At 31.2% G+C, this 21,822-nt stretch overlaps 1 protein-coding gene across 1 annotated transcript in view; it reads right to left on the reverse strand.

Annotated features, from left to right (window-relative positions):
• Positions 1-298: 298 nt before the first annotated feature.
• Positions 299-21,822, reverse strand: part of LOC127724559 (neuron navigator 3-like) — a 175,976-nt gene continuing 154,452 nt past the window's right edge. Inside the window, exons 18-28 of the mRNA XM_052231542.1 lie at positions 15,972-16,366; positions 14,041-14,144; positions 12,813-12,902; positions 11,307-11,475; positions 10,234-10,405; positions 9,444-9,659; positions 8,521-8,592; positions 7,967-8,163; positions 7,431-7,549; positions 6,677-6,880; positions 299-4,807 (exon numbers count right to left, since the gene is read on the reverse strand). Coding sequence (XP_052087502.1) covers positions 4,664-4,807; positions 6,677-6,880; positions 7,431-7,549; positions 7,967-8,163; positions 8,521-8,592; positions 9,444-9,659; positions 10,234-10,405; positions 11,307-11,475; positions 12,813-12,902; positions 14,041-14,144; positions 15,972-16,366 — 1,882 coding nt within the window. The 3' untranslated portion in view covers positions 299-4,663. The remainder of the gene's footprint in view (positions 4,808-6,676; positions 6,881-7,430; positions 7,550-7,966; positions 8,164-8,520; positions 8,593-9,443; positions 9,660-10,233; positions 10,406-11,306; positions 11,476-12,812; positions 12,903-14,040; positions 14,145-15,971; positions 16,367-21,822) is intronic.

The following is a 21,822-nucleotide window of genomic DNA, read 5'->3' on the forward strand; positions in this document are numbered from 1 at the left end:
GTAAGAGTTTTCCCGCTTTGCCAACATTAAGGATTTAAATAGATATTAAGCTACTGACCAAAAATCGTTGGCAGCATCTACAAATTCCATCATAAATCAACCAAATTTACCTTGTTTCACTGGTAACTAGATTTTACAAGAAGTTTGTTTCTTTATTCATTCAATATAAATTTAGTTAGTCATATAAGAAATTCAACAAGTTTGTTTTATATGGCAGACAAGGGAAAAATAACTCCAACTCAAATTACATCATTGGAAATATTAATTACCAAGTTCTAGACAAACAAAAAAGAACACATTTTTCACATGATCAAAATAAATATTTATTCAAACATGAAAAACCTTCATATTTCTCTATAATTAACATGATCTACACTGTTAGTTGGCAGTGAATAAATTTACATGAATTTAAATAAATTTACATACTTAATGTATGTACAAACTACTTAACTTGAGCTTTAAGTTACCAATCATTTATATACATACAGCACCTAAAGAAGAATACCTACAAAACATGGTCACATGACGTAAACATGGTCACATGGTAACAAAATGGATTTCTCAATGACATAAATGAAAAATAAATAAATATATAATTACTTCTATTTTATTCATAAATGAGTGAAAGTTTTAAAATGGCAAAAACCCAAAAGTAAATTATCAAATTTAATATATTATTTGAATTCAAGGTCAGATTGAAGTAATATACTACATTCAAGGTCATAGCTTCATTGACTGGTGTTGGAATGTTTAGTTATGATGAATTTTTTAATATTTTGACACAATAATAATTTTCAGGGATACATTTTTTATGTACTTTATAAAAAATATGTCCCACCCCAAAATCCATTAATATTTTTTTCCAAAAAAAATATAAACATGGCTTTAATATAACAGTTTTTATATACTCTTGGTCACCTAAAGTTACTTCAAATCTGACCTTAATTTAGTTAATTTAAATTAAACGTAGCCATTAAATTTGATGAATAATTTAAAGCAACTCATTCCACAAGATATATTCAAGCAAATTGCTCAAAGAATCATTTCTGGTATATTCAACAAAAATAACTACATCTTTCTAAAATAAAAATGCATAAAAACTGTGCTAAATAGACAAAGATAACTTTGAAAAATAGATTATAAAAACCCCTTACACAGAAAGATTAGAATGTATCAGAAAAGTGCTGTAGTATTTATCTTATGTAATGTTATAAAAACATAGTGGCTGTCACATGATCACTAAGCAACACATGTGACATTTGACCTATTTTTGAAGGGATGGATGGCTAGACATCCTACAGAAATGTAACAGACATTGACATGATTTTACAGCTATGACATGACCTATGGATTTCTATAGCTTTTCTAGTAAATCAATATCGTTTAACAGACTAACCCGAATAATTCAGTCGTTATATGCTGCTGATCTATCATTACTACATTTACTTGCAAGTAGGAGAGATCGGTTATTAGGAGGGACTGAATTATTTGGGTTATTAACAGACATATTCTAATACATTTCGACAGATATCCAGTCAGAACGTACCAATTTTCAAGCATCAGATGAACATTTAGACATTTAATGTCTCTTCAGTGATGATTGAGGCAAAATATTTGAAATTCAAATCCTAATAATAACGTTGAAGGGCTGGTCTACCGGACGCATATCCCATCTCCTTATTTTCATGATGACTATATATCTAGTGGAAGTTTTTGGTACAATTTTTGTCAGGCACGTTAAGACTTGTCTGACCAACCTAAAATTTTCCTAAGGTGTAATAACAAATCAATCAATTTTGTCTAAAAATCATGAATGTTAATGTGAAAAACATCCCAGCAGACATAAGTGGTCAAATTTATATAGAATAGGTATTGATTGATTCAACATAATTACAACCAATTATGCTTGCTTGGTTAGGAACATTTATGAAAAGAAAAGTATTCTTGTTTTTACTCACTGAATGTCTTAAAAGCTCGAAAATGAACATGTGTAATATGGAATAAATACATATGATCCATTTACATAAATAATGGAAAAATGTTATAATGGTCTAAAAATGAGTCTAAAATTACTAATTAATTTAACATGAGATTCATAAAAAAAGATGAATTACTTCAAATTCAAAGTTAAATATACAACTGCATTTCCAGTAACAAAATTCACTCTAAATATTGCACACCATGGATTTCCCAATGTATTGCAAAGCTAAACCGTCATTGCATTGTGAAGCTGTTGAAACTGCACTATAAGGGGAGGTTATTCTATAGTTCAAAGGGGAGGTAACTCTAGACAAGACATTAAATTCAAAGTGGAGTTTAACTCCTGCTATAAGCTTCTCTTACAAGCCAAATAAGCATTACTACAAAAGATAAAACTCAATACACATGCTTACACATTTTATAGTTTCAAAAATTTCATACGAGAGATAATTTGAAACATTGAGAAATTATAAACCACTCGTCATTTTTCTGTCCTTAATAAAATACAAAGCACAAAACAAATCTACATTGTTCCAGCTTAATGAAACCTATTTATACTTACAAAGACTGAAACCATTGCTCACAACTAAAAGGAGTTGGTTTTGAAGATGTAAAATTTCTAAAATAATTCTTTTTTTTTTCTTCTCTGGGACTGGTGCTCCTATTTATTTGTTTCTGATTTACCAAGGAATAAGTGTAAACAGGTTTCACAGTTACTTTAATAAGAAATTAACTAACAAAATATGCAATAAAAATATGCAACAATTTACCATGTATATTAATTTTGTGCTTGTAAAAGGTCAAGAAAACTTTTAAAACATTTCAACTTTTCCCCATATAGTGCCAAATAATATGAATTGAAATATATAAATATTTGTTCAACCCTATATATAACAGATTTCAATCAGATCCAAATTGGAAAACCCCTTTCTGTAAATAAATAAATACCATAATATTCCATTAATACATTTGTGTACAATAACAATTTTATGTCCACTCAAGCTAGGAGAAGACAGAATAAATAAATATCACAATATCAAACAAAAGAATATTCGTCATGACGACAACCCCGATATGACCCTCAACCATCCTCCTCTTCACACCACTGTCTTTCCATTGTCTGTCGTGACCTGTTTGAGAAGAATTGAAGCCATTTAAAAATAACATAGTTTGGGGATTTAAAGATTTCTTTTAATCGAGTAACTGAAAAATATATATATGTTTCCTCTCTTAGTCTATAATTGATATGGTTTCAAATTTCACTCTTCAAAATTCTGAAAGATACCATCACATAAATGAAATTGAGGCTATTATAATTTTGAAATGCGGCCTCTTCAATTAAGAAGAATAAAATCTTTTTTTTAAAAATCACACAATAACAAATATTGATTTTCAAACGATAACCTCATTTCTAAAATTAAAAACAAAGAGTCTAGCTACTATCACAGCTTAATGCTTTACAATCTGTACAAGAATTCATAGTTTATTAAATTTAAAAAAAAAATAGAACAAATCATTTACAAGTTCTTTCATCATTTAATGGTATCCTTTTCTTCTGCCTTTCTTTATATTTGGCTTGGTACTGTTCAAATCTCTAAATATTCATATGAGATATTAACGCTAAAAAAATGCTGTAAAAAGCAATTTTTTGCCTTAGAAAAGCAAATCCATTGATAGGTGGATAGATACTGATATCCTTAAGAGTATCAAATTAATGGAGAAAAGAAACAGACATTGATTCTGATGGTTGAACCTTTTTCTTAAAAAAAAAATTATGTTCATCAAAATAGTTTTATGAGTTCAGAGAAATTTCTTTTTTTTTAGTTCATTTTTTTCTCCTCAACATTTTACACTGGGACCTAATATAGACTTTTGTTCCAGTTTTACCTTTATATCTAAGCATTTATCTGAAGGTTAACACATAGTAACAGATTTTCACAAGGTTCATGATAATGGATGACCCAGAAAAAAAAATCAGGGTAAAGCACCTGTATTCATCAAACCATGAGAAATCATTCGCCCCTCCCAGTACTACCTTCAAAAAATAAAGTAATTTACTGATTCCCTGTATAGTTTAATGAATACAAGTACCAGCATGGTACAGCTAAGAACATATATTACAACAACACCAAGGATAGGTAAAATAAACATGCTTAATCATGCATTAAATAAAAATACAAAAATATTCAGTCTGTCAGCTATTTTATTTCTCTTACTAATACATCATTTATCATATCTGATCAAATTTTTGTAAGTATTTGTAAATTCTTTTTCTTTTCACTTTGTTCCTAAAAATTTTCCAAAGTTAATTTTGAAAAAAAATGGCAGAAAAAAAGTCCTATAGGAAAATTTATCTCAATTTATAGTAATTTTTCCCTTAATGTAGAGAGAAACAAAATGACAACAGAAACTGACCAATACCAAATCCAAATGCTGCCCTCAATGAAAATTCAATTATAAAAATCATTCAGATCATACAGAAATACTGCGTAACAATTTTAACATTGCACAATTCCGATTTTGGCCTCTTAAAAATAGCACCGAGTATTTTATAAGTCAAATGACATAGTCACAAGTTTATATCAACAATGTGAAAAAGTTCATGACATTGCACGTCATATAGGTTCATGACATCGTATGTCACATGGGTTCATGACATCATATGTCACATGGGTTTGTGACATCACATGTCACATGATGTGGAGTCCATGCTCGAGATGGAAATTTCTTGTATACTACTGCTATGACTGTCAATACTAGCGGAATCATCATCTTGACTTTGTGAGCTATAATTAGCTGCTTCTTGTAGCCTCTTTATCATGTTCAGCTGAAATAGTTATATTTAAAACATAAGCATTCCTCAAAATCAAAATAAGCTGATTAATATTTTTCTTGTAAAATAACTGCAAAATTTCAATAATTTCATCCAAATATTTTCTTGCAGATTTAAAATAATTGAAATCAAACAGCTACTAGGAGGTTGGCCTGGTCCAAGGGACATAACTCTTATGAATCACTCATATGTTTGTCTTCACACTATTTTCATAACAAATTGCAAGCTTCTAAGAAACACAGATTTTTTGAATATTGTTTCACATGAATGCTTAAGAGCAATGCGGAAACTCTCTGTTACAAACACATAAGTGATTTGAAGGGTTATCTCCCTTTTTCTAGGTCTACCCCATTAATCACAGACCTAAAAACACCATTTTCTAATATTTCACAAAAATAATAAAATTAAAATTGTTATTTGATTTTCTTTGTATATAACGAAAACATGAAAACAAATGTGTGTCTTTTCATCCATTTTTTTTTGAAGAACCAGTGTGAACAAAAATATGATTGGTGAAGCGACAGATAGGGAAGCACATAATTTTGGTGATTTTTAGGTCCAACTCATAACATCTATCATGCAGTTTGATGCAAAATTCCCTTATCTTACGAAAGAAACCATTTATAAGTTGACCACTTTTCTTACAATAAGTTATTTTAATTCAAACTTTATCAAGCACTTTAAAATAAACAATTTGTTTGATGTTAAAATCTATATTGATCACGAGAACGTAACTCCCTTTAAGAAAGACAAATTTCTCCTCAGCAATTTTTATCTAAAAACATAAATATTGGAGTTCAAGCTTGATAAAGTTTAAGAATCTTTTATTTGTAAGAATATTGGTTAACACATGGAGGTTTTTTGGGTGTCATACAATTTTGCATTGAATAAGAATGGACATTGGAAGGATGTTCATGACATATTCTGATTGGATTAAAAAGCATTCTGATTGCTGTTCTTCATCCTGTATCAAAGCAGAATGATTTAAGTTGCATTATTAAAATTTTTATAATTCGTATTTTAAAATGATTTTTGAAAGAGGTCTAATTCCTTGGCTAATAAGAAACCCATCATGGAAACATTTGTAAGAATCAGTTAAACATCAAATTAAGAAAGCTTGATGAATTTTTATCAGTTTGAATGGTTATTATCAAATTTAGCCTCATGTTTATCTAAATGTGTACAATATTTTGATGATAATTTTGAAAATAATTGAATTTTCTAGCAGTTTCCTTTTTAATCTGGAACTAAATAGAAAGTTCCCCATGCATGTACTACAACAAGTTTTCTTCAATGCACAAAACACATGATCCAAAATAAATGAAGGATCTACGAAACCAAAATGAAAACATGCTGCATGCAATCATGCCTTTATCCACGACAAATACACATGGTGATGGTGATGGTGTGCTAACAGTTTTTTTCCATTTAAACAAAAAAAACCAACATCAAAACACAAAGTAAACATGAATTTCCATTTTTTAAGAATGCTTAAACGGTGTGTTGTGTAAATTCCATAATGTCAAAATAAATAGCAGCTTTTCTAACATCAAAATTTGACAATTTGTAATACAGTCTTAAGTTCAAAATAGTAAATGGTTCCCAACTTGTGTTTGCCAAGTAAAACCAGGCACAATTAATAAAGAAATGACTAAATTACTAGAAAATAAGACAAACCAAAATAGTGAGGAGAATACAGGGTAAATACTACATCAAAATAATAAATTAAAACACTTCTAACACGAAGTACACAACAACAGAAAACATTTAAGCATTCTTTTCTACAAGGAAGGGATGGGTTTGTGAAAGGTTCATGGTCTGGTTGTGTTCAGTCAACCATAACAGTTGTTACACATCACTGACCAGCTGATCCCCATTTTCTGTCGTAGCTTCTGCAGATTTGGCTTTTGGCTGTGGGGTGCTAGTGATGATTCCAGGGGTATCATAGCCAACATCTTCTTGTCGTATCCGTAGTAATTGAGAATCTTCTTCCTTGGATACAGTCCATGGATACGTCTCTATGATCCAATCTGTGGGGTCCTCCCATGGGGCTCTTCTGCCATAAACCTAATTAATAAATGAATAGTACCAAATGCGGTAGATAAGAACATGTTTTAATTCCTTGAATGAATTTAGACATATTTCACAGGTAATTTCTGTAAAGGTATTTTCTTGCAGTCTTTTGTTTGTAATACATGTTAAAGTTTAAAAACAGGGCAATCTAAAAATAGCATTCAAAGTACTCAATGTAGCTGCAAACAGGCAGTGATTTGTGACGGGGTTGCTTCCCTTGAATTGTAGATACTTAGCCAGCCATAAGCAGTTGAGCTAAGGAAGTATTTCTTTAGCTCAGTCTGTTAAAGAGCTGACTTCGAACACAGAGGTCCAGGATTCCAGTCTCAGAGGAGATGTGATTTTCTAATAAGAATCATGTTCCCTGGTTACAGATTAAAAATAAATGTTAAAAAAAAAATTAGAGGTCAATCTATTTGACCTTCTTCAACCTTATTGGCACATATGCTCATTTAAAAGAAGCTCAGAAGTTTGAAAACAGGTTTAAGCTAAGTCTTTATTCTACATAACAAAAAAATGTTCAACTCAAAATTAACTCTCTTACCTGTAACCCTTCTCTGACAGCCTCTAACATGTAAGGTATTATTGAATAATTCCACAGGTCTATAAACCATATCTGTGAAGCTGTTATATCCATGGGACATGTAAGGAACAGCCGTGGACCTACAATACAAATCAAAATACTGTCATACTGTCCCCTGAAAAGTCTTGAAAAATACTAACTTTATGAAAGTAATTATTGTTTCCACAAACTTTTATATTTGCATATCAAAAGGGGTCTAACTCAAAGTTGTTAACTAAATGTGATGAAAATCTTATATACGTGCATAACATCTCAAAGATATATACTTTCGACAACCTGAAGAATAACCTTTATGAAATTGAAAACATGTCACATGGTATGCAAGATCAAGATAAAGCTTGGTGCCACCAAATATCTAGATGTTTGAACTTGTTTTTGCTGAGAAAAATGAGACAATATTGTGTTATAGACAGATGGATGAACAGAGGTAAAACAGTACACCCCCTCCATTGAATCTGGAGTATAAAAATCACTTGATAATCTGTTAAATCACTGACCTATTGTAACATCAGATGAACTATGTGTTTCCAGGAATTTATTTATGTGTAACCAGACTTTTGGAATCCAGTCTATTATCTTATTCAGGTCGTTATTTCTAATTCCTGTCCGTACTTCAGCTTCCACCAACTTCCGGCGCAAAAACCTGCCAAGGAATCCCTTCACTGGTTCCATATGATTGGCACACAGCACCCACCTGATAAATTAAAATGTTCAATATAATTCAATGCATATAAATTTTATGTATTCGTTGTGCAATATATGTCTTTCTCCTTTTCCAATAATTGACATATTTTATTGGATGATACTTTATATAAAATACTATGAGGTAATATCAATGAAGTTCAAATTGTCCTAAAATTCAATACAACATGACTTTGAATATAATTCATTCTCCAATTACTTTCAGTACATAAATTTATGTCTTCGATGACCTTTTTAATATTGAATTTTCTTTAACATTGTAACATTAGTTCTGTACAACATTTGATTAAATTTTATACCCTAGATGTTTCCTACAAGTGATAATGTTTCAAGATTATAAATTTCTCACCTGAAGTTATGATGAAGTTGAAGATTTGTTGTAGAACATGTAGCTTGGTTCATTGTTCCTATGATGTAAGGACTAAAAACAGAAAAAATGAGGAAGATTATAATAATTTAATGATCACAGCACTAGAAGAACAATTTATTTTGGAAATCCTCATCATCATTCCAATAGCATATAGATATTTGAACTAGTTAACTGTTTAACATTTTTCTTATTCAAATGCATTACTTTTGATACATATTAACATTTTCTATTGAACAAGGTTGTTATATATCTTGAAAACAAATACATAAACAAAAACCCAAAAAAATAATATTCATCTTTTTTATAATAAATAAGATCAATAAGTGTTTTTTATTCAGTTTCTAAGCAACAGGTATATATTGAAACATCTTCAAATTTATAAAAAAAATAAATGAAGAATGTGTCCATGGGACACAGATGCCCCACTTGTAAATTTACGGCAAATTCTGCAATTTATCAATTTACCAAGGGACATAACTCAAGAACGGCACCCAAATTTGAACTTGATTTGTAATTGGTAGTAATAAGCATTATGTATAAGTTTCATAACATTTGGTTGAGGCAAACTAAAGTTAGAGTGCAGAAAGAGCAAGTTTAGCTATTTTTCCATTTATAAAGGGACATAACTAGAGAACAGGAAAATGACACCATCCAAATTCAAACTTGATCTGAGTTTGGTGGTTATCAGCATTGTGTATAAGTTTCATAATATTTGGTTGAGGCAAACTTAAAGTTAGAGAACAGAGACTAATTTTGGAACATATGGACAGACAAGGGTAAAGATTTATGGTGAAACAAATTAAACCAACAAGTGAATTTGAATTAATTATCATCCTAAATATATTCACAATGAGCTGTATGACCAACTTCTTCTATTTTCTTTATTCTTTAAAGTTACCTACCATTTTTGATATTTAACACTAAGGAAACCATTGAACACTTCTCCAAGTGAACCAACATGATGGAGGTTGTCGAGGATTATAACACTTGGAAGTTCTCCAGCGCTACTGTTCTCACACTGATCAGCAATGTTGGCTAAATACTGTCGTAATTCTTTGGCAGATTTATGGTCTACATTAAATGTGGCTACTGATCCTGCTGTTAATTCTTTACCAGACCTACATGTAGAATAAACAACTGAACTGTGATAGAAACTTAACAATAGCTTACAATTGGTGCTTGCTGTCTGCCTTAAATGTTTGTTGTTAAATGTTGTATGATAAATCAGGCCGTTAGAATTCTCTTCTGAATTGTTTTGCATTTTTTTTCCTCATTGTTGAAGGCAGTACAGTAACCTGGTCTTTGGTGGATAGTTGTCCTTTTAAGAATCATAGAAAATCTTCTTATTTATATAATTAGATACCATTAATAATATTCATGGTTATTTTAATATTTCTGTTTTTGTTTAAGGTCCATCTATAACCATCAAGTTGCAAGAAATACTTAAATGTTACGAAGTTGCTGCCAGAATAAAATACACCCAGTAGACAGTGCTTCCATTATTAAATTGATTCATTTTGATGCACATTTTTTCAGCTCATTAGCAAGGTTTTTGTACCAAAACTTAGTTGATAACTCAATCAGACAAAGCTCCAAAATAACCAATCACTATTATGTCTGACAATATCTTGTCAAAATATGTTTTCATTACTTCAAGTGTACAACACATCAATTTCTTAACCAAAAGCTTACCTAAGAACTAAATGTTCTGCCAATTTCTGGGCTAAATATGTCTTGCCTGTGCCACTGGGACCACATAGAATAATTCTTCGATGTTCTAACAATAATGATACATATCGTTGCACTATAGATTTTGGTATTAATGTTTCGAAGGCCAGAGAATCCACGCTGTTCTGTTTGGTACCTGAAAGAAAAAGAGCAACACTTTACCTTACAGATGAATAATTCAGAAATTTGTGATAGAAAAAAGGACTCTTTAACTTGATTATTGAAAATTCAAGGAATTTTATTGACAAACTAATTTTGAAAACAGCACCTGAGGTTTACATTTTTTTGAGATATTGATGTAACAATTTTCTGCCATCAATATCATTAAATAAACTACTTCATTTTGAGCAACTGTTCCTTATGATCTCAAGGTCACTCAGGTAATAATGAGCAATCCAAGAAAATGAAAAAAACAGGTACCAGATGTCTTTGATGAAGTGATAGGTGTTTACATTAGTTCAGTAAATTTATTTAATACTGTTGTTTCATCTGTTTTCGTGGATTGAGGAAAAATTGTATTTTCATGGAAATTTGATTTGGTGATTTTGCCGAAGTCTGCATACAATCTTATAGAAAATTTGTTCTCAGTCAAACATTGAAATTTATGATTCACCTTTTATCCACAAATTCCACGAAAATCTGTATCCCACAAATAATAATTAATCCACTGTATAACATTCAGAAACAAAACTTGAAGCTAATGCAAAATAATAAAAATGTCATTATGTTCTGTTTTTTGTTATTAAAAAATTAACATTTTTATCTCATGTACATTTCAAGTCAGTGTTACAATCTTAGGACAAACAACAACGTTCAATAAGGTCCTGAATGTTTCAAAGGCCACAAGGACAATTATTATTTGCGGGTCTGTACAAAATATCACTGGACAATCAAGAATTGTGGAACTTGAAATTAACATTCATTCTAGTAAAAAACTCAATTTTCTGGTCTAGCAAGTTTTCCTTCACAAATTCATACAATTTTGATACTGCGTTCCCAACAATCTGAATCAATTTCAGTATTCCAATCATCCTTACCTTTCAAACAGATTCCTATCTGCATTGTCTCCCCTACTAAGTAACCAATGGGAAGTAACTCTGGTAATTCTGCTTCCTTCGTTCGCATGATTTCACCAATATGATATGAATAAACACTTTCAGCACTTAGACCAAGATTAGTGACTGGATCTACCCGTAAAACATATTCCTACAGAACAAAATAAATTAGGGATTAAAAATGTCTATTTTACACAATGTTAAATTACATTTTTGTTCAAATAAACTAAGATTTTGTCTTTTCCACTCATCCACATATAAGTAGTTGCAGAATGGGCATAATATTCAGCCCATCTAACATCCTAATGCATTGGCTCATCATTAATTTTACCTATAACTATATGTAAAAAGGCTTTTTTTGGTCAAAAATGTCCATTTCAACATGGTCAGTGACAACACAACTGAATTTTCCTACAGGGCCCTCGGCCATAAAACTTTACTCAGTACTCGGAGTACAAAATTTGTGCTCGAAACACCAAATCAAGGATTTTGATTGGTTGATTTCCTAGTCTGAGTACAAAAAATCGTGCTCGAAAGTTTTATGACTGCAAGGCCTGAAGTGTCCAGATTAAAGAACTCTATTCATCTATCAATAGAACTGACATAATTTGGAAAGAGTAGAAAAGCTTTACAAATTTAGAAATTTTAGGGGCCAAATATTGGCTTTCATCATACCCTCCTTTAAGTGGACATTGGTGGGCTTGTGAAAGATGCAAATTGTAGGAACACTATTATTTATAGTAAATCTCAGTGGCTCTTTTCACAAAAAATCTTAAGAGAAAAAATACTCGTAAGTCATACAAATTTCAGTATAACTTACAATTGATTTTAATCGTAAGATATTTTGCAAAAAGAGTTGCTGGTTTTATTTACAGGATCACATGATAAATCAACAAAAGTCAAAATGTGGCAAAAGAAAACCTAAAAGTTAAAAAGATTGGAACACAGTGACTTTTAAGATTTCATTATCTCAGTGAAAGCAACATCAAATTAATTTTCAGATGAAGCTTTGAATTAACAAATCATATTAATGCTACACTCAAACAAAAATTTCTATGTTTATAGTTAAGCACTATAATCATGATTTTCCAATGAATTTTCTTGTAAAAATACAATCAATCATTAAATGTAACTAAGTGCTGCTAAAATTTGTTTTCAGAAACCAAAATAAAAATATTTAATATTATGCTCACAATCATTGCTTTTCATTCAATAAAATGCAATCAAACTTGAAATTAAATTCATTTGACCCCTTAGGCCTTAGAATTAATCTCAGCAAAAAGTCAAAAAATTCTGATTGAATAATATTGTTTTGAGTTTAGAGTGTACTCTTACATTTTTATTCAGTTACAAATAACATATAATAATATTTAACACAATGTTTTATCTATAATTTCCCATAATGCAAATCTTACAGCAGGTTCAACGTTTCATAATAAAACTGTAAACTTTTAACACACAAAGTTTTTTTCATCCCGAAATACATACCTTTAATATTTTTCTAACAATATTATCTAAAATATCCCATTTTGTCTTCCCACTGACGGATAATGAACCAATTAATACTTCAGCTGGTTTCTGAAAAAGAAATTTTCTACAATTACCTCCCTTGGTTTCTCAAAAGAGGATAAAATATTTATAACAAAGATTTTTTTTATTTTAAATTTCATATTTCCTGTTTAGTAATGGAATTTATTTCAACATAACTGATATAACAATAAAGAAGATGTGAAATGATTCTTATGAGACATCTATCCATCAAAGACCAAAGGAAATGGATGTAAACAACTAAACTTCAACAATGAATCAAACCCATACCGTAAAGAAAGCTATAAAATGATCTGACATGACAAAATGTGTGTTTTATTTTTTAACAAAACATTTCCAATATACAATACTTTAAATTACTGCCAAAGAATGCAGACTCATTAAAAAGAAACAGGTATATGTTTTCTGGCATGCCTTTGACTTAAATATTTGAATGAGTGACAAGATTAAGTCTACCATGACAGACATTTTATTTTTACATTTCTATCCTACATCTTTCATTGCAGAAGATAATACAAAGCTATCTAATCTTTAATTTATAAATCAATTTTTGAAAGTTTAAAGTTATAAGATTTGTGAACTGATTTTTCTGTTGATGTCACAGGAAAAAATTAAGTAGAAAGTACCAAACTGATAATAAAAAAAAATGGAGAATGTGTCTATTGCACCAACTTGCCTACAACGTTATAAAGGGACATAACTAAAAAATGGTAACAGTGACTCCAACCGAATTCAAACTTGATCTGTGTTTTGTGGTATTAAGCATCATGTATAAGTTTCATAACATTTAGTTGAGGCAAACTAAAGTTAGAGAATGGAAACAAATTTCGGGGCTTACAAACGAACAAGGATAACACTGAATGCCCCCTCTGCTGTGGAGATCAAAATTCAATCAAATAACTGACCTTACCATTGCAAAAACGAAAACAACATAAAGACAAAAAATAGCCTAAAAATCACTACATATAGAAAAGTAAAGTCCTAGCAGCACTAACCCCACCTAAAACCAGGGGTAATCTCAAGTACAAATTGTGAGTGAAGTCTCATCCTATGATTGGTAAAATTGCATAATAAGGATGAAATTGTGGCTTTAAAAGACAATTTTTATTGGTGGAGGAATAGTAGATAACAATTACTTCTAGAAAAAGACCCATTTCAGTTGACTTACCAAAACATCTGTACACAGCCGTAAAGGACTTGGTTTAGAACCTAAATACACAGTCATTGTCACTCTCTTTCCTTCTCGATCCTGACTTTCTGATAATAACATTTCTGAAATGGAAGGATACAATAGTAATACATCTAAACTGGTGAAAATGACTTTCTTTTGAGCAAAAAACTCTTTGTATCAGTATAACTTGATATTCTGATACTTCTTTTTTTGTTTGTTTGTTGATGTTTAACGCCACTTTCAGCAAATTTTGTTGTATCATGACAGCCAGTTTTTATTGGTGGAAGAAGTTCCGAGTACCCATAGTAGAACAACCTACCTTTGGTAGAAAAGAATAACTAGCAATCCTTGTCAATTGAGATAATAGTCAAGCACACCCTGCCACAATCAGGGTTTAGTAGTTCAGTGGTTGTCGTTGGTTCATGTCTGTCATATTTGTTTTTCGTAAATTGCTTTGTTATAAATAAGGCTGTTAGTTTTCTCAATTGAATTGTTTCATATATTCATATAGGGGCCTTTTATAGCCGACCATACGGTATGGGTTTTTCTCATTGTTACAGGCCGTATGGTTGCCTATAATTGCTCACATCAACTTCATTTGAACTTTGGTGGATAGTTGTCTCATTGGCAATCATACCACATGTCCTTATTTTTATATTTAAACCTATGATGATTTGACAGGCCAATGATAACTGTCGATGAACTACTTAGACCACTGGCCCACTGAGACCACCTTGACATATGTTAAATAAATAAATTTCATTAAAATTAATAAATCATTTAAAAAGGAGTTTGAAAAAGGAATATGGGGGTCTACATGGGAAATCCATAGGTGTCATCTTTTCAAACCTTTGTCCCCCAGTAGTCAGCAATTCTGTATTGGCATGAATTATCATTAATATGGTCATAATTATAAATTAACTGTTTATAAAACTTTGAATTACTCGAAATACTAAAGATTTTCTACCCAAGGAATAAAATACCTAAGCTGTATTTGGCAAAACCTTTTGGAATTTACTGTCCTCAACGCTCTTCAACTTTGTATTTTATTTAGCCTTTTAAATTTTTTCATTTCAAGCGTCACTGATAAGTCTTTGGTAGACGAAACGCACGTCTGGCGTACACACTTTTAATCCTGGTATCTACGATGAGTTTATATACTGACAACCATCAATCATGGAAAAAATGGTTTTGAATCAGAATGAAAGATCACAGCAGGAGCATACACACCTACATCTAACTTTTTCATTATTTTATACAAAATAATGTATTACAAAAGTTAGGGTATAATATCAATTTAAACAAGATTGCAGGTGATGTTTTCCTAAGCATACCCTAACTCAATATTTAAAAGTATTATCAAACAGGAAGCAGGTGTCCCAACAGACAGGAAATGTGGTCACACATTACAACTTATCACTATCAAGCCGCTGACCAAGTATTAAGTCACTCTGTTTAGTACTACCTATGAAAAGTATGACAGAAGTATTTGATGGACTAACAGACAAAATGATGGACAGACAGATGGATGGACAATGTAAATGAAATATAGTTACCAGTTAGAGTGGGGATATACCAAGACTAATTTTAATGTTAGATATTTGTCTAATGAATCACTATATGTCTGCAAACTTACCAACAAAAGCAGCTATCAACATACCTTCACTAGGTTGATCTTGAATAAAATGTCCAGTAAATGAAACACTATTTTTTCAAACCTGATCTATATTAAAGAAGGTTTCAACATACCTATACTAGGTTGATCTTGAATAAAATGTCCAGTAAATAAAACACTATTTTTTCAAACCTGATCTATATTAAAGAAGGTTTCAACATACCTATACTAGGTTGATCTTCAATAAAATGTCCAGTAAATGAAACACTATTTTTTCAAACCTGATCTATATTAAAGAAAGGATTCCACATACCTAAACTAGGCTGTTCTTCAATACTATGAGGTCTATCCAATGAAACACTATTTTTCCTAGAGTGAGCAATTAAGGCAGGGTTCAACATACCTAAACTAGGCTGTTCTTGAACACTAATAGATCTATCCAACGAATCACTATTTGTCCGTGAGTGAACAATTAAGGAAGACTGAGACGTGTTAAGTCCTCGCGACACCATCATACGTTGGAGTCTATCATTGTCAGCTTTTAAGGCACTCATTTCATTTTTCATTTTAGTCATTGTCTCTCGGAGTTGTTCTAACTGATGTGCAGAGGACAGAGCCTCTAAACGAGTGTCTGTTAATTTCATATCTTTATCACGAAGTTGCTTCCGTAAATCTAATACTGTTGATACATCTTCAGCTTCATAAATTCTGGAAAAAGAAAAAGATGGCTATTAAACTTGTAAAGTATTGTTTCAATAGAAAAACCAAAGGTTGAATGGTGTTACACCTTTTGCAATAAACACACAATTGATAATATTCTAGTGCCGCTGTCTCATTTGCACTACCTAACAGGCTTGGTTCATATCTGTCATATTTGTTTTCCATAAATTGTATTGTTATAAATTGGGCCATTAGTATTCTTGTTTATATTGTTTCACATTTTATCATGTCGGGGAATTTTAAAACTGGCTATATGGCATGGGATTTGCTAATTGTTGAAGGCCATACGGTGGCCTATAATTGCTTACTTCCATGTCATCTGAACTCTGGCGGATAGTTGTCTTATTGGCAATCATACCACATCTCTTAATCTTTATATTGTAGCCAGTACGTATCTTAGGATTTTGAAACTCTGACTTTAGACTTTAAGTCTTTTGTTTTCAGGGGGATTCATCCAAACCCCTCTTAGTTTAAACAATATTTTATTTTTCAAAAGTGCACAAATTACAATTATACAATAGAAATACAGGGATTTGGAAACAAGAAGAACTTATATAAACCCCTCTTGCTGTGGGTGTGCCCTTATGTAGCACAATTTTATGAGTGACACGATACATGTTTTTTACTGATAACTCCAGGGAAAAGTCTCCTGGTCAATAAATAATTGTTGCCACATAACATTCAATTACTCTAACAGCAGATTTATAAACAAAGTTATGCATGCGAAGGATGTGTTGCAAGTCTAGTTTGGAGAAGAATTAACCTCTTAAGGTGGTACATAACACTACAGGGAGATAACTCTGTAATAAAATGCTTCGCTGGGCGCAGCTTGATACGACCGCAGAGGTCGAACCCTGAACAGTTGGGGCAAGTATGGACACAACATTCAAGCTTGATACAGCTCTGAATTTGGATTGTGATTAAATATTTGACACAGCATAGGTTTCTGACACAGAAAGAATGTGGTCTAAGAACTTCAATTTTTTTAATTTACCTATTATGGTCCAATGTCCAAAATCAAAATACATGGTTAGATTCAGCATATCAAAGAACCCCATATATTCAATTTTTGTTGAAATCAAACAAAGTTTAATTTTGGACCCCAACTTGGACAAACTTGAAAACTGGTCCCATAATCAAAAATCTAAACACATGTTTAGATTCAGCATATCAAAGTACCCCAAGAATTCAATTTTTGTTAAAATCAAACTAAGTTTAATTTTGGACCCTTTGGACCTTAATGTAGACCAATTTAAAAAACAGGACCCAAAATTAAAAATCTAAAAACACGGTTAGATTTGGCATATCAAAGAACCCCAATAATTCAATTTTTGATGAAATCAAACAAAGCTTAATTTTGGACCCTTTTGACCTCAATATGAACCAATTTGATAGCAGGCCCACAAAATAAAAAATCTAAATACATGGTAAGATTCAGCATATCAAAGAACCCCATATATTCAAATTTTGTTGAAATCAAACAAAGTTTAATTTTGGACCCCAATTTGGACCAACTTGAAAACTGGGCCAAAAATCTAAAATCTAAATACATGTTTAGATTGAGCATATCAAAGAACCCCATATATTCAATTTTTGTTGAAATCAAACAAAGTTTAATTTTGGACCCCAACTTGGACCAACTTGAAAACTGGTCCCATAATCAAATTTCTAAACACATGTTTAGATTCAGCATATCAAAGAACCCCATATATTCAATTTTTGTTAAAATCAAACTAAGTTTAATTTTGGACCCTTTGGACCTTAATGTAGACCAATTTAAAAAACGGGACCCAAAATTAAAAATCTAAATACACGGTTAGATTTGGCATATCAAAGAACCCCAATAATTAAATTTTTGATGAAATCAAACAAGGTTTAATTTTGGACCCTTTTGACCTCAATATGAACCAATTTGATAGCGGGCCCACAAATAAAAAATCTAAATACATGGTAAGATTCAGCATATCAAAGAACCCCATATATTCAATTTTTGTTGAAATCAAACAAAGTTTAATTTTGGACCCCAATTTGGACCAACTTGAAAACTGGGCCAAAAATCTAAAATCTAAATACATGTTTAGATTCAGCATATCAAAGAACCCCATATATTCAATTTTTGTTGAAATCAAACAAAGTTTAATTTTGGACCCCAATTGGACCAACATGAAAACTGGGCCCATAATCAAAAATCTAAACACATGTTTAGATTCAGCATATCAAAGAACCCCAAGAATTCAATTTTTGTTAAAATCAAACTAAGTTTAATTTTGGACCCTTTGGACCTAAATGTAGACCAATTTAAAAACGGGACCCAAAATTAAAAATCTAAATACACGGTTAGATTTGGCATATCAAAGAACCCCAATAATTCAATTTTTGATGAAATCAAACAAAGTTTAATTTTGGACCCTTTTGACCTCAATATGAACCAATTTGATAGCGGGTCCACAAATAAAAAATCTAAATACATGGTTAGATTCAGCATATCAAAGAACCCCAAGAATTCAATTTTTGATGAAATCAAACAAAGTTTAATTTTGGACCCTTTTGACCTCAATGTGGACAAAGTTGATAACGGGGCCCAAAAATCAAAAATCTAAATACATGGTTAGATTCAGCATATCAAAGAACCCCATATATTCAATTTTTGTTGAAATCAAACAAAGTTTAATTTCGGACCCCGATTTGGACCAACTTGAAAACTGGGCCCATAATCAAAAATCTAAATACATATTTAGATTCAGCATATCAAAGTACCCTAAAAATTCAATTTTTGTTAAAATCAAACTAAGTTTAATTTTGGACCCTTTTGACCTTAATGTAGACCAATTTGAAAACGGAACCAAAAATTAAGAATCTAAATACACGGTTAGATTCGGCATATCAAAGAACCCCAATAATTCAATTTTTGATGAAATCAAACAAAGTTAAATTTTGGACCCTTTGGACCTCAATGTGGACCAATTTAAAAACGGGGCTCAAAATCCAAAAACTTAATACACGGTTAGATTCAGCATATTAAAGAACCCCAAGAATTCAAGAATAAAACCCCATTGAAATTGATCAAGAAATAAGCAATTTATACGAAGTATCTTCTTTTGCACAATACTGTGCAATTGAATATTTCTTGCTATTGTGCAATACTGTACAATTGACAATTTCTTGCTATTGCGCAATATTGTGCTATTGGATATTTCTTGCTATTGCGCAATACTGTGCAATTGAAGATTTCTTGCTATTGCGCAATACTGTGCAATTGAAGATTTCTTGCAATTGTGCAATACTGTGCAATTGAAAATTTCTTGCTATTGCACAATACTTATTATATAATAATTTACACATCCTGTTTGGTGTGTATCTCCTACCATATCATTATTATTTGCTTTTAAATATTAATCAGAAATAACCAACTTAAAATGGAAAATTTTAAAAGAAAAAAAAAAGGAAAAAAAGAAAAAAAAAGAAAAAAAAAAATCCCCCCCCCCAAATTTTTTGAACCCCCTTATGATTCATCACCCCCAAACTCAATCCCAGCCTTCCCTTTGTGGTATGGTACCTTGCAGTACAATTTCAGAGAGATCCATACACTTGAACACAAGTTATTGTCTGGAAACTAGAAAAATGCTTATTTTTGGCCCCCAATTCCTAAACGTTTCGGGCAATTACCCCCAAACTCAATTCCAGCTTTCCCTTTGTGATATGGAACCTTGTAGTACAATTTCAGAAGTATCCAAACACTTACACACAAGTTATTGTCATGAAACTAGAAAAATGCTTGTTTTTTGCCCCTTTTTTGGCCCCTAATTCCTAAAATTTTGAGGCAATTACCCCCAAAATCAATTACAGCCTTCCCTTTGTGATATGGAACCTTGTGGTACAATGTCAGAGAGATCCATACACTTACACACAAGTTATTGTCTGGAAGTTACAAAAATGCTTATTTTTGGCCCCTTTTTGGCCCCTAATTCCTTAACTGTTGGTACCATAACCCCCAAAATCGATCCCCACCTTCCTTTCGTGGTATTGAACCTTATGGTAAAATTTCATGGAGATCCATTCACTTAAACTAAAGTTAGAGTGCGAAAACCAATGTGTCTTCGGACGACGCCGGACGACGACGACGACGACGCCAACGTCATACCAATATACGACCAAAAAATTTTCAATTTTTGCGGTCGTATAAAAATCAGCTCAACGTTTTAATCACGTTCTATTGTTAAGGAAATATTAAGCTTCTCAATGATCAAAATTAGTGTTTGTCAATCTGCTATATATCTGAATAAATTTTTCTGATAAAGTGTGTGGTTCAAGTTTTTTTAAATTTTTATATTTTTGTCAAAGGTTCAAAGTAAATATTTTGTCAAAATTTTATGAAAATTAAACGAGACAAATTAATTTTAGTCAAGGTGTTTGGTACCACCTTAACAAAACTACATGTTCAAAAGGTGAACAACCAACATATGCACAGCCAATGAAATGTCAACGTACATTTCAGATATTTTCAATTTTAATAGAAAAAGCTATTTATAAATATTACAATGTTTATTTTTCACATTTGATTTATTATTTGCACATTACAAAATGTAACCTGATTTCCAAATAATTGGCAAAAAAATTGTATTTCTCTTGGATAATAAATTTCATTTCTATTTTAGTTTCTTTATCAGATTCCTACTATTCTTGGTCTAAAAATACTTTACAAATATTCATTAAATAGTAACAAAGCTGTATAAGTTTCATCAAATAATTTATAATAATTTTTTTTTGGCTTAAATTCAATCTGTACAAGTGGCATTAATATCGTTCTAATTACAAAATAAATGATTTTATAATTCAATTATAAATAACTGTTACAACTTATATGTTATAGAAAAATGATCTATACAAATTAATATTGCAAATGACAAAATATTCAGTTACATAATTCCAGCCAATTATGGTTCATAAAAATAAAAGAAATGTAAATAGGAACCTAGAACTTGACATTGAAAAGTGGGTGATCAACCTTGACAATGGTTTGAAACTGAAAAAAAAAAATGCAGTGATTTTTTTCTAATTCTTATTTTCTAGTTTTTACTTTTTGGTGTTTGCGGCAGTGTTGCTGTGATTGTGCATGTAGGAAAGAACGGAAAAAGGGATCATTTCATGAACAGTCTTTATACATCTATGAATCCACAAATTTAACTGTAATTGTAACATTGACAAAAATCATTTTGCATTTGACATTAAAACTGAATCCATATTCTCCCGGTAATTCTCCTAGATGTCTCTTAGTTTCTGTCTCATTGATGTGTATCCCGGCCTGGTCGAACCAAAGACTTTAAAATTGGTATTTACTGCTTCTCCGCTAAGCACTAGGCTCGGAGTCAGAATAATGTTTCCTGTAGGGTGACATATCTTCCTGCTGACTGTTACCTTGTGAACTAGCATGTTAGATATCCGGC

Source organism: Mytilus californianus, unplaced genomic scaffold (genome assembly GCF_021869535.1).
Source record: "Mytilus californianus isolate M0D057914Y unplaced genomic scaffold, xbMytCali1.0.p SCAF_14, whole genome shotgun sequence".
Classification (NCBI taxonomy): domain Eukaryota; kingdom Metazoa; phylum Mollusca; class Bivalvia; order Mytilida; family Mytilidae; genus Mytilus; species Mytilus californianus.